General features: G+C 47.1%; 1 protein-coding gene across 4 annotated transcripts; it reads right to left on the reverse strand.

Annotated features, from left to right (window-relative positions):
- Window positions 1-10,067: 10,067 nt before the first annotated feature.
- Window positions 10,068-22,397, reverse strand: CHTOP (chromatin target of PRMT1). 4 transcript variants are annotated; one of them, XM_030824482.1, is made up of 6 exons: window positions 22,036-22,397; window positions 19,392-19,473; window positions 17,602-17,755; window positions 13,947-14,133; window positions 13,012-13,149; window positions 10,068-11,299 (listed from the first exon to the last, which is right to left on the reverse strand). In XM_030824482.1, the coding sequence occupies exons 2-6, from the start codon at window positions 19,454-19,456 to the stop codon at window positions 11,094-11,096; spliced, it is 750 nt and encodes a 249-aa protein (XP_030680342.1). In that variant the 5' UTR covers window positions 19,457-19,473; window positions 22,036-22,397; the 3' UTR covers window positions 10,068-11,093. The 4 variants fall into 4 exon arrangements, with proteins under 4 accessions (XP_030680342.1, XP_030680344.1, XP_030680343.1 ...); XM_012511176.2 differs by having other exon boundaries at window positions 10,076-11,299; window positions 13,947-14,130; XM_030824484.1 differs by lacking the exon at window positions 13,012-13,149 and having other exon boundaries at window positions 13,947-14,130.
- Window positions 22,398-23,083: the final 686 nt, after the last annotated feature.

Consider the following 23,083-nt stretch of genomic DNA (forward strand, 5'->3'; position numbering starts at 1 on the left):
TGTGGCTTTCCAGATAATTTACATCTGTCTCCTAGGCTCTAATGTGTTCCGGTGGCTCCCAATTCCCCAGGCCATGGGGAAGGATATATGAGCAGAAATGCTCCTGGAGGACAGGCAAAGGCATCCATGGTGATAAATGGGCACCAGAATGTTCAGCCTTGAGCTTCATCTTCAGTAATAAAGGAAGAGAAGGCATTTGAATCACTGTGAGATTTGGTGGTCAGCAGCTCTAAACCTAAGACCCCAACTGTGATAACTTTTTTTTTTTTTTAATTTTTTGTAGAGACGAGGCCTCCCTATGTTGCCCAGGCTGGTCTTGAACTCCTGGATCAAGCAGTCCTCCCACCTCGGCCTCCCAAAGTGCTGGGATTACAGGTGTGAGCCACCAAGCCCAGCCCCAACTGTGATAACTTTTAAAACCTTACACACTTACACTGGGTGGGGTGGCTCATGCCTCTAATCCCAGCACTTTGGGAGGCTGAGGCGGGAGGATTGCTTGAAGCCAGGAGTTCAAGACCAGCCTGTGCAACATAGGGAGACTCCCATCTCTACAAAAAAATTAATAAAAAAAAAAAACTGGGCATGGTGGCACACACCTGTAATTCCAGCTACTCGAGAGGCTGAGGTAGGAGGATCGCTTGAGCCTGGGAGGTAGAGGTTGCAGTGAGCTGTGATCATGCCTGGGCATGATTTCACCCATGCACTCCAGCCTGGGTGAAGGAGCAAGACTCTGTCTCAAGCACACACACACACACACACACACACACCCCCCAAAAACCACCTCATACACTTTTTGTCGTTGATTACGTTTGTGTCCCTGTATCTTCCTCTCTGGTGATTAGAGGTAAAACACTTGCAAGAGGCTAGGAGCTTATTTTGGGAGTAAGTGGCAAGGCAACTGCAACCTGCTTCACAGTCGGGCCTTGGGAAAAGGAAGCCCAGGGGAGAGAGTGGTGACAGTGTTGAAGAGGAATGGAAAAGTGTTGAAATCTCTGAGGCTTGTACTGGAAAGAGAGAACAGGTGTTGACCTGGGCTGGGAAAGGGCCTTGGAGGTTGATGGGCCACTGTTTGCACAAGAAACCCTTGTGTTAGGCCACTGTCCTTTCAGGTGCCTTTCAATTATTTAGATTAAATACTCCCTATTGCCAGATTTAGCAAACAGAATAAACAAAACACTTGGGACACCAGGTAAATTTGAATTTCAGATAAACAACAATTTTTTTTTTTTTTTTTTTGAGATAGAGTCTTGCTTTGTTGCCTGGGCTGAAGTGCAGGGGTGCGATCTCGGCTCGCTGCAACCTCCACCTCCCGGGTTCAAGCAATTCTCCAGCCTCAACTTCCCGAGTAGGTGGGATTACATGCTCCCACTGCCATGCCTGGCTTTTTTTTTTTTTTTTTTTTTCCAGATGGAGTTTCACTCTTGTTGCCCAGGCTGGAGTGCAGTCGCGCGATCTCGGCTCACTGCAACCTCCGCCTCCCAAGTTCAAGCAATTCTCCTGCCTCAGCCTCCTGAGTAGCTGGGCTTACAGGCACCTGCCACCACGCCTGGCTAATTTTTGTATTTTTAGTAGAGATGGGGTTTCACCACGTTGGCCAGGCTGGTCTCAAACTCCTGACCTCAGGTGATCCACCCGCCTTGGCCTCCCAAAGTGCTGGGATTACAGGCATAAGCCACCGTGCCCAGCAACAACAAATAATTTTTTTAGTATGGTTTTCTAGTAATCTGACTTCAAAGGCTGGTTCTCTGAGGAAAAGCATGTGTTTTGTTTTTATGCTTTCCTTTTTCTTGACCGTTATTTCTCATGGGGTCTATTGCAAAGGCCTCCTGACTGATCTTCTTGCCTGTAGTCTCTATATTCCAGGTCAGTCTGCATTCTAAAATACCAGTCAGATTTCATAATACCCCTGCTTAGAGAAAAGTAGTGCTGAAAGGAATTTTAGACTCTGTCCTTTGTTCCTGGGACACTTGTGAGGAAAACTGGACAAGGGTCTTGAAGAATCCCTGAAGTTTGATAATAGGTTGAAGGCCAGTGCTAGTGTAATTTTTCATTCTCTAAACATTTATCACACTCTAGGCCCAAGGTATTCAGCACAAAACCCCCTTCCTCCCTGCCTTCACCTGTATCATATAGCTGTGGCCCTCCTCCAGGCCTTGGCTTTTCCAGAGAGACTGAAGATGTAGGTCCTAAGAATGCCCCTTCCCATCCAACTACTGCACATACAACCACCATGCTGTTTGTATGTCAGGGTCCAGTGAAGACAGACAAATGACACAGTATCAACAGGGATAGTTTACTGTAAAGAATTATCAACTCTATTTGATGACGGGGGATTGGAGTAATGAGGAATTGGCTAATAAGCAGAGAGAACTCTAAAGCACATAGGAAGAGCAGATGTTAGGAGCAGCTGTTACTCCTAGAGTTAGAGCACATAGGGAAGAGCTCTAGCCACCAGGTCTGAGATCCAGACATTGTTGAAAAGGGCATGGCTTGGCCAGGTGCAGTGGCTCATGCTTGTAATCCCAGCACTTTGGGAGGCTGAGGCAGGTGGGTCACTTGAGGTCAGGAGTTCGAGACCAGCCTGGCCAACATGGCAAAACCCCGTCTCTACTAAAAATACAGGTGTGGTGGCACACGCCTGTAATCCCAGCTACTCAGGAGGCTAAGGCAGGAGAATCGCTTGAACCCAGGAGGTGGAAGTTGCACTGAGCCAAGATGGCACCACTGCACTTCAGGCTGAGTGACAGAGCGAGACTCTGCTTCACAAAAAAAAAAAAAAAAAAAGGCCGGGTGGCTCATGCCTGTAATCCCAGCGCTTTGGGAGGCTAAAGTGGGTGGATCACTTGACCTTGAGGTGAGGAGTTCGAGACCAGCCTGGCCAACGTGGTGAAACCCTGTCTCTACTAAAAATACAAAAAAATAGCCAAGTGTGGTGGTGAGCACCTGTAAGCCCAGCTACTCAGGAGGGTGAGGCAGGAGAATCGGTTGAACCTGGGAGGTGGAGGTTGCAGTGAGCCGAGATCAAGCCATGGCACTCCAGTCTAGGTAACAGAGTGAGACTCCGTCTCAAAAAAAAGGAAAAAAGAAAAGGGCATGGCTGTGGCTCACTGAATTACTCAGAGGTTGCTGTGATGGCATGTTGATGGAATGTGCCAGAAATCTGCCTTCCAGAACTTACAGGAATTCTACCCTCTAGAGTGCCTGGGAAAGCTATGTATGGGAGGTGGCTCACAGGAGGCATTTCCTTATGAAACAGCCTGAAGCTGCTGCCCACTGGGTACTACTGGCTGCTATGCACTGCCGGAGATGAGTCCTGAAGTCATGTTCCGGGACCCACCAGAACAAGGAAGTAATGGTTCCTCCTGAAATGTTCCTCCAGTGTCCTCTATTGACAAACATTGTGCCAGCTGGCAAAGGAAAAATATTTAAAGGATTCAGAATCATTTTCACAGAGCTGGCAAAAAGGACTAATTTAGAGTTTCAAGGTTCTTCCTGGTTGTCCAACAGCTGGAAAATTCACTTGTCTGCTCTACAGGAAGCTCTAGATCTAAAGTACGATTTTATTCACTTGGGCACAAGTCACAGGGAAATGTTGGTGTTCCCACCTCCAAGGCCTGACCACTACCCAGAAGGCCTCTCTAATGAGTCTTGTTTCCCAACCTCCCCATTTCTGTCCCAAGTATTTGGTTTTCTTAGGAGGAATTGTATCATAATGGAAAAGTATGAGCAATAAAAGGGCAGAGGGTACCTACCAAGATATGAGGAGAAAGGGAAGAGAAGTGGACAGGGAGGGGCAGAATTAGTGAGACGTTGTGCATGAAAATTCAGAGACCATGATCCTCCTGTATTCCAGCAGCCTCCTATGGTTCTCCACAAGCAAAGCCCGCTTTGTGCAGACTGCCTCAGAGAGCCTGTTGGGTTTCTATCTTCCCCACAACAGTCCAGCATAGGGGATTTACAGCTATTTATATGGGACTTATATACATATAGATGTGTGTGTGTGTGTGTGTGTGTGTGTATATATATATATAATTTTTTTGAGACAGAATTTCTCTCTGTTACCCAGGCTGGAGTGCAGTGTGTAGTTGCATGATCTCAGCTCACTGCAACCTCTGTCTCCCAGGTTCAAGTAATTCTCCTGCCTCAGCCTCCCGGGTAGCTGGGACTGCAGGCACATGCCACCACACCTGGCTAATTTTTGTATTTTTAGTAGAGATGGGGTTTCACCATGTTGGCTAGGCTGGTTTCGAACTCCTGACCTCAAGTGATCCATCTGCCTTGGCCTCCCAAAATGCTGGGATTATGGGCATGAGCCACCATGCCCAGCTGATAGTGGACTTATATTTTACAAGCATTTTTACTTCTGAACTCTCACTTGATGCTTACAGATGAGCAGACTGATGCTTGGTGGAGCACCCTGACCTGCAGCCACACAGCCTGGTCAGCTAGGGCTGGGGACACAGCTGAGCTTGGGCATGGTGTATAGCACCTGGGTTCAGCAGCTGTCGTGCCTGGTGCAGCTGCATCTCTATTCAGCAGGAGGTGTGGATGATGATCTGGTGCAGTTAATCTGGCTGCCAGCCATTACAAAACTTAGGCAGCAGATGTGTAGGTATTTGCTGCCTGGCATCCATCACAATGCCTGCAGCCTCTGCCAGTCCTGGGTGGGCAGAGAAAATGGAGCTCAGGTTGAGTTTGATGTATTATACAGCTTTCCACCATCTCTCTAAACATCTCACTTTCTACTGGTTAGTTTGTTTTGGGGTGTTTTTGTTTCCTTTTTTTTGAGACGGAGTCTTGCTCTGTCACCCAGGCTGGAGTGCAGTGGTGCAATCTCAGCTCACTGCAACCTCCACCTCCCTGGTTCAAGCGATTCTCCTGCCTCAGCCTACTGAGTAGCTGGGATTACAGGCCCCCTGCCCCCATGCCTGGCTAATTTTTGTATTTTTAGTAGAGACGGGGTTTCACCATGTTGGCCAGGCTGGTCTCAAACTCCTGGCCTCAAGTGATCCACCTGCCTTGGCCTCCCAAAGTGCTGAGATTACAAGAATGAGCCACCGCGCCCGGCTTGTTGTTGTTGTTGTTGTTTTGAGACAGAGTCTCACTCTGTCACCCAGGTCAGACTGCAGTGGTGTGATCACAGCTCACTGTAGCCTTGTAGCCTTGACCTCTTGGGCTCCAGTGACCCTCCCACTTCAGCCTCTCAAGTAGCTGGGACTACAGGCACATGCCACCACACCCAACTTTATATATATACATGTGTATCTGTTTGTTTTGAGATGGAGTTTTGCACTTGTTGCCCAGGCTGGAGTGCAATGGTGTGATCTCGGCTCACTGCAACCTCTGCCTCCTGGGTTCAAGCGATTCTCCTGCCTCAGCCTCCCGAGTAGCTGGGATTACAGGCCCCCTGCCCCCATGCCTGGCTAATTTTTGTGTTTTCAGTAGAGACAGGGTTTCACCATGTTGGCCAGGCTGGTCTCGAATTCCAGGCCTCAAGTGATCCACCCGCCTTGGCCTCCCAAAATGCTGGAATTACAGGGATGAGCCACCGGCCTGGCCAAAATCTTTTTTTTTTGAGATGGAGTCTCACTCTGTTGCCCTGCTGGAGTGCAGTGGTGCAATCTTCGCTCACTGCAACCTCCACCTCCCGGGTTCAAGCAGTTCTCCTGTGCCTCAGCCTCCCCAGTAGCTGGGATTATAGGTACCTCCCACTGCTCAGGGCTAATTTTTGTATTTTTTAAGTAAAGATGGGGTTTTGCCATGTTGACCAGGCTAGTCTTGAACTCCTGACTGCAGGTGATCCTCCTGCCTTGGCCTCCCAAAGTGCTGGGATTATAGGTGTGAGCCACAGCAACTGACCTATTTTTTTTTTGTATTTTTTGTAGAGATGGGGTTTCATCATGTTGACCAGGCTGATCTCAAACTCCTGGGCTCAAGTGATCCTCCCACCTTGGCCTCCCAAAGTGGTAGGATTACAGGTGTGAGCCACTGTGCCTGGCCACTACTGATTAGTAATGACTAGGAAAAAACAACTCACTTTCTCCCTGTCTTCAACTCAAGAATCACCTAGGTCAGACTTTCTACCTAGGCCACTTCCAGTGTGTCTCCCTGCTCCCTCCCATATCGCCACTAGGAAAAACTTCGTAATACTCACGTCCTGTACCCCTCTAGTTTTATGGGTTGCATGGGACCAGGTGCCCCTACGTTCCCCCAATAATCTTAGTCTATTGACTTCCTCCCCACTCACCCATGGCAGGGCTAATGTCCCCCAAAGAGTCAGACCTAGGGATCTCACTCCCCATGGCCACTGCGCATGAGCTGGGGCCACTTGCTGCTGTGTCTGCCACAGGCTGACTGGCACAGACACACACTTGGCAGGAAGCTGGTGGTCAGGATACCCTGCCAACCCAGCTGTGTCCACACTGCCAATCCTCATCCCTGCCAGAATCCTGGAGCAGCTTGTTTTCTTGGAGTGATGAGTTGGGTGCTTTTGGGATTTCAGTGCCTGCAAGCCTTTCTGTTCTAGACTTTAGGTCTCTTCTCATCTCCTGGAAGCACTGGTTCTTCCCTACCTCTCAGACCCTTCTGACTCTGTCCTCCCCATGCTTAGGTTGAACTGCCTTCTCCTTGCTGGCTACCTCAAGGTGGGTTCTGGGGTAGGCCCATGTGGAAGCTCTGCCGGAACACGCTATACTGTCTCAGGCAGCACACATAGTGCCCTCTGCCTGGAGGCCACCTGCAACCTGCATCCTCTGTAGAGCCTGGGTGGGGCTTAGAAGAAGGCCTTTCTTGTGGGAGAGAGGGTTCACAGAATGGTGTCTGGTAATGCCTTTAACTGGGGAGGAAGACCTGAGAGTCAGACTTCTTTGGGCCTCTGTGAGCTCCAAAGGATAGGGATGAGGATATTCCTGGTTCATCCTGCTTTCTGGGAGGCCAAACCTCTGGGGAGCCTTACGATGCTTCAGTGGAGGAACTGGAGGGGCAGCAGTAGAGGTGGGAGCTGGGAGGGGTTAGGGCAGGTAGTCAGGTCTGTGGTTCAACTATCTTAACTGGTGCTTCTGGAGAGCTGCCATCTACCCACATCCCCCATGAGTGAATTATCTGGCCAGACCCCAGGACTCCTGCTTATCACAAAGGGGTCAGAGGCTGAGGGTGAGGTCCTGCCTTGGCAGTGCTGAGGAAAACATTAGGGGCCTTTCTTCTTTTATCTTTCCCATCTACCTTTCCCCCACCTCCTTTCTCTTCTCTGTTGTCTGAACTGGCTTTCCTCTTGAAATTAAACTCCTTGGGAGTATGTGCTTTGAATTAAAATCCAAAGGGGAGGCTGGGTGCGGTGGCTCATGCCTGTAATCCCAGCACTTTGGGAGGCCGAGGCGGGCAGATCACATGAGGTCAGGAGTTCGAGACGAGCCTGGCCAACATGGAGAAACCCTATCACTACTAAAAATACAAAATTAGCCAGGCGTGGTGGTGCATGCCTGTAATCCCAGCTAGTGGGGAGGCTGAGGCAGAAGAATCGCTTGAACCTGGGAGGCGGAGGTTGCGGTGAGCCCAGATCGTGCCATTGCACTCCAGCCTGGGGAACAAGAGTGAAACTCTGTTAAAAACAAAAAACAAAAAACAAAAAACATTCCAGAGGAAAGCTTTAGGACTTTCTGAAGGAACCCCTTCCCCCATCTCCTCATGGATGTGTTTAAATCTTCAGCTGATAATCACCTTACACTAAAGGGTAAGAAACTAAATCGCCAGGCGTGGTGGCTCACGCCTGTAATCCCAGCACTTTGGGAGGCTGAGGCAGACAGAGCACGAGGTCAGATTGATACCATCCTGGCCAACATGGTGAAACCTCGTCTCTACTAAAAATACAAAAATTAGCTGCGTGTGGTGGCACATGCCTGTAATCCCAGCTACTCAGGAGGCTGAGGCAGAATTGCTTGAACCAGGGAGTTTGCAGTGAGCCAAGATTGTACCACTGCATTCCAGCCGGGCGACAGAGCGAGACTCCATCTCAAAAAACAAAACAAAAAAACAAACCAAGACTAAATGGAGCATTTAGTGAATCCTTTAAAGAGACCTCATGGGGATCTTAGCTGTCCCAGGTTGCCCACACAGTGAGGCCTATGACTGGGGGCTGCTGCCACCATTAAGGGTCCCAGAGCTGTCTAGGGCCTCAGTCTCCACCTTCAGGAGTCATCCTGCCCTGCTTCACAATGCTCCCCTCTCCTTCCTTCCTTGCCCCTGGAACAGGTGGTCAGCCAGGGTCTCCAGCACGTCTGACTGGGTCACTAGCCAGGGTGTGATGCAGGTGGGAGAGCCCACCGTGGCATAAGTGGGAGCCTCTACCCTAACCCCTGCTGGGTCCATGGAGCTATCTATTCATAGTAGCAGGACCACCTTTTTTTTTTGAGACGGAGTTTCGCTCTTCTTGCCCAGGCTGGAGTGTAGTGGCGCCATCTCGGCTCACTGCAACCTCCGCCTCCCAGGTTCAAGTGATTCTTGTCTCAGCCTCCCGAGTAGCTGGGATTACAGGCATGTGCCACCACGCCCAGCTTATTTCATATTTTTAGTAGAAACGGGGTTTCTCCATGTTGGTCAGGCTGGTCTCAAACTCCCGACCTCAGGTGATCTGCCCGCCTCGGCCTCCCAAAGTACTGGGATTATAGGCGTGAGCCACCGCGCCCAGCCTCAGGTCTTTTAGCAGTGTACCTTTACACTTGGTTCCCTCTGCTTGGTGTATTTTGTCTATACTTTCCCTTGTCTTACAAGATCCAGCTCATCAACCTCTTCCCTATGCTCCCAATGTCACCCTTACAAAGGATGCCTTGTGTTGGTATGGCAAGCCCTCAGCACATGGCAGCTGAATGAAAGGCTGACCCAGAGGTCAAGTTTACTCACCTTGTCCCACACGACCCCTGACTTGAGGATGACAAGGACACAGGCCTCAGGAGACCCTGGGAACTGTAGTGAGCAGTAGGTGGGGCTGGAGGGCCCTTGGCTGATAGGAGAGTTCCCTGTGCCCCACAGAGGGGATTTGGGGATAAATTCTTTCATGAGGTAGGAAGGACACAGAGGAGGTGGAGAGAAGGAGGCCTAGGCTAGGGCAGTCACCTCCTTTATGGAGAACTCTTAAGCATGTCTCCTCTGGGGTGGGAGGGAGCCTGGCATTTTGCACTTGTTGGGGTCGTTGGGAAGGTTGGCTGGGAGGGGAAGTCCTCGTGCTTTAGCACTGGAAAAGGCAGAGGAAGCTGAACTGGGGGTTCATTTCTGCAGTCACCGTCCAACCTGTAGCCTTCTGCTAGACCCCCACTGCCCATCTCCCTTGGGACCTTCAGACACCCCACATCACAGGATTCAAGTTTGGGTTGTCCTGACCAAAATTTCCTTCCCAGCCCCCAGTTAAGTACAACCTCCTAGCAGTTTAGGGTGAAAGGCAGCCCGCTGACAACTGGCTTGGCTGGGCGCTACCAGGTTCTTTTCTCTTAAGCAACATAGGGAAAAAGGGAAATATGTGCCAGGGCCCAAGGGCCCAGAATGTTGCCCAAGACAATCTTCCTTGAATTTTTGTGGGCATGGTATTATTTCTGCAAAGCTCAGAGGAAGTCAAATTCTTCACTTTCTGCTCAAAGCCACAGGCTCTCCAGAATTTTAACACAAGTAGGAAGAAAGAGACTCTCAACCATACAAGGGGTGTATCAAGACATCATTAAAGTGGCTGGGTGCAGTGGCTCACGCCTGTAATCCCTGCACTTTGAGAGGCTGAACGGGTGGATCACCAAGAGATCAACACCATCCTGGCCAACATGGTGAAACCTGGTTTCTACTAAAAATACAAAAATTAGCTGGGTGTGGTGGCACGTGTCTGTTGTCACAGCCACTCGGGAGGCTGAGGCAGGAGAATCGCTTGAACCAGAGTTAGAGGTTGCAGAGCCAAGATCGCGCCACTGCACTCCAGCCTGGCGACAGGAGTGAGACTTGGTCACAAGTAAAAAAAAAAAAAAAAAAAAAAAGAAGACATCATTAAAGTAGCCACGGCATTTTGAGGCACCCCAAATAAAAAGAGTCCTGGGTGGATTTGAGTGAACAATTTGTTATAATGAACCAGAAATACAAGATTCCAGTGAAACTGAACAGTTGACAGAATATGGCTGAACTTAATTAAACCTTCAAGGGAAATAAGGGCGAAACAAAGCTAATGAGTGGAAAAGTCCAAGATTAGTTTGGGATAAACATGAGGATATAATTGCATTTTAGCATGGGTATCTTCTGACCTCGTCTGCCATCATTCTCCCTTCTGACACACCTACCAAATCAAATGGCTTCTTCCTCTATATTGCAGTATAAACCAACCCTATAGTACCCCTCTGGTCATGATACAAACCCAGGAGAAAAGTCTGTAAATCTCATACACGGGTAGAAAGTGCAATTCAACCCAGCACGCTGGTTATGGTATATGTGGTGTCAATGTACATGGTAGCAACTTGAATCAAATCAGAGCTGCTACCACATGTAAGCAACCTCTTATGCTGCCCTGTAGTGATGTCAATGTTCTCAGTTTGCTAAATTATCAATGTGGAAGAATGCATTTTTGAGCTCCAGACTTTCTAAGCATTTTAAACAGGCTATCGAAGAGGATGTAACAGAATCCTATTTCAGAAACCTAAGCATCAGGGAGGAAGGAACACTGACCGGTTTTTCTGGGATCTTTCTGTGGGGGCAAGAGAGATGAACAAAAGAAATGTTAGCATGTCAGAGCATATGACAAGTGAGGGGAGACAGAGGTAGGAAGAGGGTGTTCTAGCCACAAGGCTAATGCATTTGTGTTCAAAGAGAAGTCTGGGCAAAGGAGGGGAAACCCCCCATCCCCCCTAAAAAAACAAAAACAAAAGCCAAATCAAAGGACAAAAGGGTTTCATACAACACAGTATCAAAAAGTAAATGGAACACACTAAATGCACAAGCTGGTGGCAAGTAAGTCCACAGCCTATTGTGATAGGTCCATCCAGCATCAATCAGATTTCTTCTCATCTGTTATCTCAAGGTTATTTACAGATGTGCTGACTAACAAGAGTCTCTCATGGGAGGGTGGGCAGGCTTCAATCATTGGTTTCGGGATCTGTCTGCGCCATGTAGGCATCCAACTCAGCATCCAGGTGTCCTTTTGTTTTCGACATGTATGCATCCAATTGGTTGTCCAGCTGCTCCTTGGTCAATACAGGGCGAGCAAGGGCACCTCTCCCTCGTCCACGGCCTCGGCCTCGGCCTCCAAAGCCCCCTCTTCCCCGACCTATCATACCCCGACCTGGCCCAAAGGGAAAAAAAAAAAAAAAGAGAGACAGTTACTACAAGTAAGTTTAACAGGTGCTGTAGTAAATGCCCCTTAGAGCAGTGGGGCCTAGCTGAGAAAAGCTGAAGGGCAGGGCAAAGAGGAGAAATCTGGAAAAAAAAGGAAACACACTGGGTAGAAAGCAACACATGGAAAGCACACATAATGAATCCTCTATCACATGATCATCTCTAAATGCTATTTTAACAAATTTTATTCTATCAATAAAAGAAAATAATTAACTGGCAACTATAATTTTAAAAAACCTTAATTGATCCTAAGATAAAATTACCTAACATTTGAGATTCACTAAGTTCATAATTAAAACACATGATAGACAACCCCATTTAGTAAGATAGGGAGGTGGTAACAAGGGCACAGAGAATCAGGGGTGTGAAGATAAGACAGTTTTCAAATTAAGTTTATTGGAGACCCTTCTGGAAAGTCATCTCATCTTTCCTTAAACTTATCAAGTCTAATGAGCTAGCTGACCTCATGTGTCAGGAGACTGAGTTTTTCTGCCATAGGAACAAGGTAGGGGAGATTTGAAAAAATATTTTGAGTTGTCCTAGCTATTTCTACCTTTAATTCTAGTTACCTTATGACAACTGACAATTGTGGTTATCTGAGAAGTAGTTTGAATTCAGTTAACAAAACAAACTCAGCTTTTTGAAAAGCTATTTTAGTCTCTCCCACCCTCGTGATGTCTCTCTCTCAGGATCCAGGTCAAGATAATTTGGAAACATGTTATTTCATCCTGAAACCCAAACTAGCTTGCACTTCACTCAGTAAGTCAAGTATCATATAATGGGAGAGAAGAAAACAAGCCCTTGGTTATCAACTTTTCTTTCCTAACAGTTATTATTCCTTGGCAACTTCAAGGTCATAAGTTATGGAAGACCCAAGAAACCTTTTAAGAGAACCAAAGCAAATATACACAGGGGCTACAATAGTGTTTTTTTCTGGACAGGTGTTGTTGGGAGTTTTCCACTAAGCTCTAAACCAGAAGGCTCCCATGAGATTTAGTATTAACAGCAGCAACATCATTAAATTCTTTCCCAATCTGGGTCATGAGGTCACAAGACAAACATCAATAAATTTCAAAGGCAAGATTATCAATAAGAGCCAGTTAGTTAACTGATAATAATTCCATCTTGCTCTCTACCTTGAGCAAAAAAAGTCATCTCTGGTTCTCCACAGGCACAAATGTGACACTGAATTTATTTGGTTTCAGAGCCAATGCCCAGCTCCAAGCCTCACCACCCTCTTAACTCTGCTTCATCTTTGTTATCTCTCTCTCTTCTATATTCTCATGTGACTCAAACCAGGATTTGGAGCTACAGGGTGGTATGTGGTGGTGATGCTGGTGGGGCAGGGGCAGAGAAAGTAAAAACCTAAACTCACCATTTTGGGGGGTATTTTCAACTATACAATTTAAATTTGCAAGACCCTGGAGGAAGATGGCATATAATCTGGCTCTATAATACGCACTGGATTGATTCTTGGAAAAACCATGAGACTTCTGCACTACCAGCATGGTAATTTGAAAAATAAGCCAGTTTCAAATAACAAAACAAGACAAACAAAGAAGCCTGCCTATGACTTGAAGCTGTGCAGAAAGGTGGCTCTGAGTTTTTAAGGGAGGAAAGTAAGGGGGAGCTACTCTCTGAAGTTGGTAGCTGACTAACCTCTACCACCGATTCCGCCACGACCCATAGCTCCACGCCCTAGGCCCCCTCTCCCAGGACCTCCACGACCTCGAACACCACCTCTTCTTAAGCCCATTCGGGGAGCTACGGCTCGTCCACCTCGGAGCAGGTTTTGACCTTAGAGAGGAGGCATACAATGTATATGCAGGTAAATCCAAGAGACACAAAGTAGATTCTAACCAAAGGAAGGCGGTGAGGGTTAAATGAGGGTAATTCAGTTAGTTTTTAGGTTGGTTGGGGCAAGCTGCGTACTGTGAATAGATTAAGCTACGCTTTATTCAATCAATTCAACAAGTCTGACCACAAACCCATTTTTGGAAGTTGGGAGTTAATTCAATTAGTAAGTACATACATTTAATAAATATCTACTGAATAATCAGATAGATGCCTAGCATTATGGTAAATTTAAAAATAAATGCTATAGTTCCTGATCTCAACGGACTCTTCTAGGGAACAAGAACTACACAGGGAACAGAGTAAGAGTGCCCCAAATGAGCATATATAGGTAAGTGCTGTGGGTCAACTTGTCCTCTTTTTCCAGCTGTATCAGTGTTTTACTAGCACCAGGAACAAAGAGATACAGGCCAAAAGACCTATAAATTTCTTATGTTTGACTTATTTCTAGAACTTGAATGTGCTTTGATTCAAGCAGCAGCAGGGTGTTTTAAAATGGAATGGAGATGACATGAATTACCTGTTGTTATGCAGGTCATAGCCTCTCACCATTGCTCATTATTAGAAAAGGAATGGTATCGATAAAAGACATGCAGCACTATTAAAAATATGTGATTTCAGAAGTTATTACATTAATACAAATTCAGGCTTAAAGATGTTAAACGAACGTGTCCATAAGCAGCCCAAGAGAAAAGGGAAAGGAGTAGGGCCCGACAATTATCAGGGTACACAGCACTGACCTCGGAGCGACATCCCGCCCCTAAGGAGGGTTCTGGTGGCACGTCCCCCACGTAGTCCTCCTCTGGGCAAGCCTCTCTGGATTATGGGTAGGCCTCGTCCTCCGATTGCTCCCCTGGCCAGGGCCCCTATGGGTCGGCCTAACCGTGCCTGGATGTTACTCTTACCCAGGCGCTGCTTTAAGCTCTTCTGGAAGAAAAGGTGTTAGGGGATTGAGATCAAAAAAGCAATCCAACAGGATTTGGCAACTCAAAGTGCAGAGAAAAAGAAGCAAGTGAGATGCTGGTGTGAAGGGAGATAAACCTGTTGTGGGTGTCATAGGATCCCAAACCAGAAGCAAGCCTTTGCCTCAGAACATGTTATATAAGCAGCAGAATTTTGATCCAGAGCAGAAACTCCAAGAAGCCCAAGTGCGGTCCCATGAAATGGGCATCTCCACAAATTACCTCACTAGTTTGGCTACAGAAGTCACACACTGCCAGTTGAAACTTAAGTTTTAGTAAGAACATTCTATAGTTCAATCCTGGATTGTACTGCTTTTGCACTACAGGTTGACAACTATATGACTTGATTCATACCTGCCCATGGACTACCACTGTCTTCAAAGGCTTACTCAAACACCATAGGAAGTTCATCACACTCTGGGCAAAACTTAAATTACAAGTTCACTTGAGTTCTTGTGACTTAAGAACAAGACTGATTTCTCAAAGAGGCCCGTGTGCTCCATTCTTCCTCTGAGAATCTATTTCCAGACAGTCCACTTTTTACCTTAAGATGTAAATGAACACAAGAAAGTCTAATCTCCTTTCCTTACATTTCTTAAAAATCCCTAATTCCATGCCTGCACTTGCAAACAGCTCCTTTAAAACAATATGATGACCTTAAACATAACATGTAACTCAAATCTATCTCCACAGCCAGCCAGCCAAACGTATGTTAGAATTATTCAATTCAGGTGATCGCAAAACTCAGGGCCATATATAAAGACAAGGACACACTACAGAGAGTATTTTTAAGAATGTTCTCAAAAGAAAACCATTAAGACTACATCTCAGAGAATTAAATTCCTTCAAAGGAAAAAGGGACAGCAATAGCCCTGAACACAACCAAGGTCCTAGCAAGCCTGGTTGTCCATAAAGCCATCAGTCAATATGAAAGAAAATAAATTCTATAGCCCCTTCAGGCTTCACCCACAAGTGACTACCAATGTGTATGTGTGTGTTTTCTAATCATACCTCTCAAAAAGATGCTGTGAAGCATTAACTTTCTAGCACAAGATCACAAATTGCTTCTAATCAGTGGGGAAGGCTCCAAACATTATGCACCTAGCATAAGTAGGTGTAACCAACCATAACGGCCTGTCCTGTTACTCCCCTGATTAACACACAATTATGAGGTTAGAATTGCATTCCACAAGTCTCTTGCGTTCAGTTATCCTGCATATATGAATTCTCCCAAGCTTTGTGCTTTAAAGGGAGAACTGTACAGTGCTAGGAAGTTCTTTACCCATTCCAATCCTTAAGTGCCACCAATACCAGCCTTTAATATTAACAGGAAACTTAAGGATGTCAACTATACCACTTAGCTTCCACTCTAGAGTTGTGCTGTGTAAGAAAGCCTCTATAGCTACATGTGGTTATTTAAATTATTTTTATTTTAAGATAGTCTCGCTCTGTTGCCCAGGCTGGAGTGCAGTGACACGATCTTGGCTCACTGCAACCTTCGTCTCCCAGGTTCAAGCAATTCTCCTGCCTCAGCCTCCCGAGTAGCTGGGATTACAGGAGCTGTCATCACGCCTGGCTTATTTTTGATAGAGATGGAGTCTTGTCATGTTGGCCAGGCTGGTCTTGAACTCCTGACCTCAGGTGATCCACCTGCCCAGGCCTCCCAAAGTGCTGGGATTACAGGTGTGGGCCACCACACCCAGCCTAAAATCAAATTTTATTTATTTTCTTGAGACAGAGTCTCACTGTCATCCAAGCTGGAAGGCAGTGGTGCCAACTCCACTCACTGCAACCTCCACTTCCTGGGTTCAAGAGATTCTCCTCAGCCTCTCGAGTAGCTGGGATTACAGGTGCACGCCACCACGCCCGGCTTTTTTTTTTTTTTTTTTTTTTTAGTAGACATGGGGTTTTGCCACGTTGGCCAGGCTAGTCTCGAATTGCTGACCTCAAGTGATCCGCCTGCCTTGGCCTCCCAGAGTGCTGGGATTACAGGCCTGGCCTAAAATTAAATTAAAAAAAATTAAGCTCCTTAATTGCACTAGTCACATTTAAAGTTTTCAATAGCCATACGTGGCTAGTGGCTACTGTACTGGATAGCAAATACAGAACATTTTCATCATTGTAGAAAGTTCTGGCTGGGCACGGTAGCTCATGCCTGTAATCCGAACACTTTGGGAGGCTGAGGCAGGCAGATCACTTGAGGTCAGTAGTTCAAGACCAGACTGGCCAACATGACAAAACCCTGTCTCTACTAAAAATACAAAAATTAGCCAGGCGTAGTGGCGGGCGCCTGTAGCTGAGACAGGAGAATCGCTTGAACCCGGGAGGCGGAGGCTGCAGTAAGCTGAGATTGTGCCACTGCACTACAGCCTGGGTGACACAGCGAGACTCCGTCTCAAAACAAAACAAAACCACAAAAAAATTCTATTTAATAGTACTACTCTGGATAGGGACTACTTCCTGCAAAGCCTATACTTAAAGCTTCTTGTTGAAAAGTCCTTTGGAATGATATGTCAGAGATTCATCTTCAGCAATTTCCATTTACTCTTGGAAAATGGTGGTGCCTTTTGCTGCTTTCCTGAGTCAGGGAGGAATCCAGTCACTCCAAGGCTTAAGGTAGCCGAAGCAGACAGCCTTGTTTATTTTTGGTCAGTGAGCCCAATGGTTCAGGGTGGGGGTGTAAGGGTGTTATATTTAACTGCTGAATTTATGCACAGCCATGCAATGCTACCAAAGCCCTTACAGTTGCATGGCACCGCCCTCCAGACGCCCAGCCACAGCTTGGACATATCCTTCCACAGCCACTGTCCGGACTTGCATATAAATTCTATGAATAATAAAGAGCAGGTTTTATTTCAGGTCTGAATAGGATTATCTCTCACTGTAAATTTGAAAGAGAATCCCTAACTCAAATCAATCAGTACTCTTGCTCCACTTTACTGGTAAAACTTTAGGTGCTGTGGAAATGAGGGTCACTCTGCTCTGTATATTTTAGCACTGAAAACCTTTGATTAAGGCCATGCAAACTCCCTGCACTAGGGTAAAAAGAATAAAATTATTTCCCTGTTGGGTAAATCATTTAACAGAGAGTAAAGGATGCTATGAGATTATCTAAAGCTGAAATAGAGTTTCTTTGTGGAATAAGCCATTAATCTATGTTAAGGGTTAAGGATCAGAAAACAAAAGATTAATACTCATTGGTAACAGAAACAGGCCACATAGATGGCAAACTCCATAAAAGAGAAAGACAGTAAAAAGTTACTTATTGGTACCTGCCAAAATCGGAATTCTCTGAACTTCTCTTTCTTCCAGAGAAGTTTCAACTTTTTGCCCTGAGCCACTTTGCAATCATCCATCACGTCCTGACAGCCTCAGTGGACTCCCTGACAGAGATCACGAGCTGCTTCTGGAGCATTAAGACTCATTCTCTCACCTGCTTAAGTTTTAATGCTGCCTGGACAGAGGGTCTATTCTCCATCTGCTGGGCCAGTCTTCTGTTTCTGGCACTGGCTAGCTGCTGTTGTTGCTGCATCGAAGCCCGAATATTCACTGGCGTCGGCTGTTTGTTCTTCAGCATATTAGTAAAGCTTCAAGGTCGAACAAAATGGATGTTTAAATAAAAGCTTTATTACAAACATTTATTGGCATTTTCATGGCTTGCTAGACCAGGAGCTCCAGATCCCACGAACTTTTAAGTAAAGTGGTACACTTAGATCAGGGCTGATGTGGGTTAAAGACTCCTCTGTTTCCACAAACTTGCAAGAATCAGAAACTTAGAAATGCAGCTAAGTGCAGCACATTCAACCAAAAGTGATAACAAAGGCTCAGGTAACGGCTTTTAGAGAGGTGGAAGGTATGAAAAACACGCAATAAGCAGATATGACAAGAGACAGAAGATATAGTTTCAAAGACAAACGAAGAAACCCTAAACCTTCGGGGATCCGAGGTGCATTCTAAGGCCAAATACGAGGAAGGACTAGAGCACCTTCAAAGCTCACAGCAATTAACATACTCTCATAAATTACAGGAGTTTATCACATTCTAAAATATATATCACTAACATGCAAACATAAATATTATGCAAACATAAATAATTAGCTTATCACAGCCAAAGAGATAAGGAGAGAAGCACATATGCCTCAGAATAGGCAAAAATAGACATTAAGTAAATTTCAGTAGTCGAAAGTCAACTTAATGAAATCACTGATCAAAGGCATTCTTTTTTTTGAAACGGAGCCTCACTCTGTCCTCTGTTGCCCTGGCTGGAGTGCAGTGGCGGGATCTTGGCTCACTGCAACCTCCGCCTCATGGGTTCAAGTGATTCCCCTACCTCAGCTTCCCGAGTAGTTGAGATTATGGGCACACGCCACCACGCCCAGCTAATTTTTCTATTTTTAGTAGAGACGGGGTTTCACCATGTTGGTCAGGGTGGTCTCGAACTCCTGACCTCGTGATCCGCCCACCTCGGCCTCCCAAAGTGCTGGGATTACAGGCATGAGCCACCGTGCCCAGCCAAAGGCACTCTTAATGAACAAAGTTGTCAGAGATAGAAACTGCCTTTAAATATCTTTACTTTTCTTAGTCTCAAATCATCACTTTTTCTGACTCCAAGCAGTTACTTTTCAAAGTTAGACTAGTTTGATCATTTATGAGCCTGTGAAGAGACTCATTATTTCTGTCAAGGAAGTATAATGGAATGGAAGAGAAGAACACTTAACTGTAAAAGAATCCAGAACAAAACTAAAAGCAGAATGGAAAGAAAGTGAAATGGAGCAAAGCGAGTGCCTCTTACAAGGCCCAAGAATGGCATTCAAGGGCCTTTGGACATATTCATGGCTTGCTACCTGCCTCTTACAGGCCAGACACAACACTGCTGGCCTTGGACTGGGCAGCAAGCCTACTGTAGCCAGGGTACCATGCTACCGTGCTGCACGACCCCTGTATCAATGTAAAAAAATGTGAAAAGGGAGAGTGTTAGGAGTCTTTTAAAATACATCCCACCAAATAAATACTTCAGACAGCTTAACATAAAAGTTTACTGATAAGGGGTTTTGAAACAACCGCCCAATTTGTTTTGTGTACCACATGAGATGCAACTAAGAACAGAGGTCTGTAGCCTTCTGTTGGTATTTAGCTTAAAATTGGCTTTGTGCATTGGACCCCAGGGCCAAGTTAAGTAATGTTTTCTTAGGAAGGAGTTGAAGTTGCTGTTGGCTGCCTCACCGCTCATTTAGAGACATCTTGGTGGTGCTTTTTAGCACAACTTTCGGCGCTGACTGTGCAGCCATCTTCAAATCCCGAGAATCTACAAAGGACAATACATAAAATGAGCAAATCACAACAGTGACATCATTTCTATAAGTGGCAAGGCCCAAGCCAACAATAAATAAAAAGGCCTTATCACTGATGACTAAAGAGCACATGAGGGCACATTTCAAGTGCTTAAAATTTCTTTTTCTTTTGAGACAGGGTCTCGCTCTGTCACTCAGGCTGGAATGCAGTGGCCACTGCAGCCGTAATCTCCTGGCCTCAAAGGATTTTCCCACCTTGGACTCCCAGTGTTGGGATCACGGACGTGAGCTGCCACGCCCAGCAAAAGTTCTTAAGTTTCTATGGCAATTACCTCATATTATTATTATTATTATTTTTTTTTTTTTTTCGAGATGGAGTCTCGCTCTGTCACCCAGGCTGGAGTGCGGTGGCGCAATCTCGGCTCACTGCAAGCTCCGCCTCCCGGGTTCACGCCATTCTCCTGCCTCAGCCTCTCCGAGTAGCTGGGACTACAGGCACCCGCCACCACGCCCGGCTAATTTTTTGTATTTTTAGTAGAGACGGGGTTTCACCATGGTCTCGATCTCCTGACCTCGTGATCCGCCCGCCTCGGCCTCCCAAAGTGCTGGGATTACAAGCGTGAGCCACCGCGCCCGGCCTACCTCATATTATTATAAGTTCAAGATGGCTGGGTGTGATGGTTCACTGCCTGTAACCCTAACGCTTTGGGAGGGCAAGGGCACAGGATGGTTTGAAGTCAGGAGTTAGAGACCAGCCTGGGTAACAAAGCAAGACTCAGTCTCTACTAAGAAAAAAATAAAAATAAAAAATTAGCAGTGCATGGTGGCCAGCACCTGTTGTCCTAGCTACTCAGGGGAGCTGAGGTGGGAGAATCGCTAGAGCCCAGGGGTTGGAGGCTGCAAAGAGCCGTGATCACGCCACTGCACTCCAGCCTGAGACCCCATCTCCTTAAAACAAACAACCCCAAACAAACAAACTTCAAGGCCCACAAAATACCCGGGAATTTCTCAAAAACGGCAGAACCCAATCTAGCAATCAAAGTATGGAATCTGCCTTTTTTTTTTTTTTTTTTTGAGACGGAGTCTGGCTCTGTCGCCCAGACTGGAGTGCAGAGGCGCGATCTCGATTCACTGCAACCTCTGCCTCCCCGTTCAAGCGATTCTCCTGCCTCAGCCTCCTGAGTAGCTGGGACTACAGGCACGTGCCACCATGCCTGGCTAATTTTTTTGTATTTTTAGTAGAGATGGGGTTTCTCCACGTTGGCCAGAGTGGACTTGAACTCCTGACCTCACCTGATCCACCCACCTGGGCCTCCCAAAGTGCTGGGATTACAGGCGTGAGCGACCGCGCCGTGCCGTTTGGCTTTTAGTCTAGAGCAGTCATTTTCAACCTTGACTACATATGACTTATCCAAGGAGCTTTTAAAACATAGGGCCGGACAGGCCGGGCGCGGTGGTTCACGCCTGTAATCTCAGCACTTTGGGAGGCCAAGGCGGGCGGAATGCTTGAGCCCTGGAGCTCGAGACCAGCCTGGGCAACATGGTAAGACCCCGTTTCTATAAAAATATAAATTAATTTAAAAAATAGAAAATACAGATATCTGGGCCTAGATCAATTAAACCACAATCTCTGGTAATGAGGTTTGGAAATGAACCAATTGTGAGGTCGGGGGAAAACTACCTAGGTGCTTCTAATGTGCAGCTAAAGTTGAGAACCACTGATCTAGAGTGAAAATATAGGCAGGGCCGGGCGCGGTGGCTCACGCCTGTTTTCCCAGCACTTTGGGAGGCCGAGGCGGGCGGATCACCTGAGGTTGGGAGTTCGAGATCAGCTTGACCATCATGGATAAACCCCGTCTCTACTAAAAATATAAAATTAGCCGGGCGTGGTGGCGCATGGCTGTAATCCCAGCTACTTGGGAGGCTGAGGCAGGAGAATCGCTTGAACCCGGGAGGCGGAAGTTGTAGTGAGCTGAGATCGTGCCATTGCACTCCAGCCTGGGCAACAAGAGCGAAACTCCATATCAAAAAAAAAAAAAAAAAAAAAAAAAAAAAAAATATATATATATATATATATATATATATATATATATATATATGGGCATGCCTAGTTTCAAAAGTGGCTTTCAACTCCAGAATCAAGTAGGGACTTTAACAAGAAACTGACGATCTGGGGCAGTAGGAAAGGTTTTCTAAACTCACCTGGGAATTAGCTCGCAAAGAGCCCTCCACAAAACTTAACCCTAAAGCCGCCATTAATTTCCAACATTCCTCAAAGTCTTGTACTTCTTAATCTCCCTACCATCCTCAAAGCCCTGTCAAGACTTCCACTTTTGCTCAACCCGCCAAGTTTCCTTTTTATCCTATCAAATCCCGACCTCCATCAATCCCGCCACCAGGTTCCAGTTCAGCCCCTCCCCCGCCCCTTCGCAGGGGCTCCGCCTCCTCCCCGGGGCCTCCACGCTCCAACACCGTAGCTATGTCCACATGCCACCACCCCCTTTCCGCGTCCGCCGGCCCCTTCCGCTCCCCAAGACCCCCCCCCCCCACCGCTCCTTCTCACTACAGAAACTCACCGAAGGAAACAGACGCCAGTGCTCCTCCCGGGGCTGCCACCACGGCTCCGGCAGGCGGGCCGGGGACCGGCTGAACCTGAGTTGACGGTGGAGGGGCTCGGGTTAGCTAGATGGGCGGTTGGTTAGATGCGTGAGCGGTAGTATGCGAGCTCAGTTCGTTGTTGCTGGTTGGCTGTCTAGTCGGCCGATGCGTCTGCTCACCCGGCCTGCCCTTTCCTGCCTTTAGTCTGCAGCGGCCGCCAGCTCCGGCTCGGTGTCCAAAACAAAATGGCCGCCACGCCCAGTGCTTGTGGGACCGGCTAAAATGGCGTCTACGCCTTTACGTCAGGCGTCAGATCCGCGCACGACTAGAGGGCGGGAAAGATTTGAGCTACGCCTGCGCAGAGATCAGGGGCGGAGCCTTAGGGCGAAGGCGGGGCTTCCAAGCGGTGCCCCGCCCATGGGGGGCGTGACCAATGGCCCTGTTGTTGGGGCGTGCAGGGACTTCACGTTCCAGTAGTGGTAGCGCTGCAACCTCCTGGGGTAGTTATTAATGTGGGCCTTAGACGGGATTTGGGTCCCGAATTCCCTCGCCCCTCCGTTCCCTAGTCAAGGTCCACCGTCTAAAAATCTTTACGCGGACTTGCCTCGTCTTCTTCCGGACAATTGGGCCTGGGGAATTTGCACTGGTTTTCCCCTCATGGCCACTCGCCCAGTCTGAGAGTTGTGAAGTGCCGTAAATGCGCCAGCCAAGGCCCAGGAGGCCAGTATTGGGAGCACATTCCTCTCCCATCCTGCACCGGCCAACACCACCGCCCGTCCATGTTTTCCTCCTCACTTCCTCCCCAACTTGGCCTAAATACTGTTTAGTCCTTCTTGGGGTGGGGCACTTTTGCGTCCTCGATTGCGCTTCCATGTCCTCCCTCCACACCTGCCATCCGTGTTTATTTTGTTGCAGACCTGCATAGGGATTTCTCTTTTCTCTCTCTCTGATTTGTTGTTGTTGTTTTGAGACGGGGTCTGGCTCTGTTGCCCAGGCTGGAGTCAGTGGCGCAATCAATCACGGATC

The sequence above is a fragment of the Nomascus leucogenys genome, chromosome 12, assembly GCF_006542625.1.
Source record: "Nomascus leucogenys isolate Asia chromosome 12, Asia_NLE_v1, whole genome shotgun sequence".
In the NCBI taxonomy this organism is placed as follows: Eukaryota; Metazoa; Chordata; class Mammalia; order Primates; family Hylobatidae; genus Nomascus; species Nomascus leucogenys.

Coding starts and splice junctions, on each gene's coding strand:
- CHTOP (XM_030824482.1), bottom strand. CDS start 19,456: ATGGCTGCACAGTCAGCGCCGAAAGTTGTGCTAAAAAGCACCACCAAG. Junction 17,756..19,391: donor AAGATGTCTCTAAATGAGCG/GTGAGGCAGCCA, acceptor TCGACCTTGAAG/CTTTACTAATATGCTGAAGA. Junction 11,300..13,011: donor TGGCGGAATCGGTGGTAGAG/GTTAGTCAGCTA, acceptor CCTTTGGGCCAG/GTCGGGGTATGATAGGTCGG.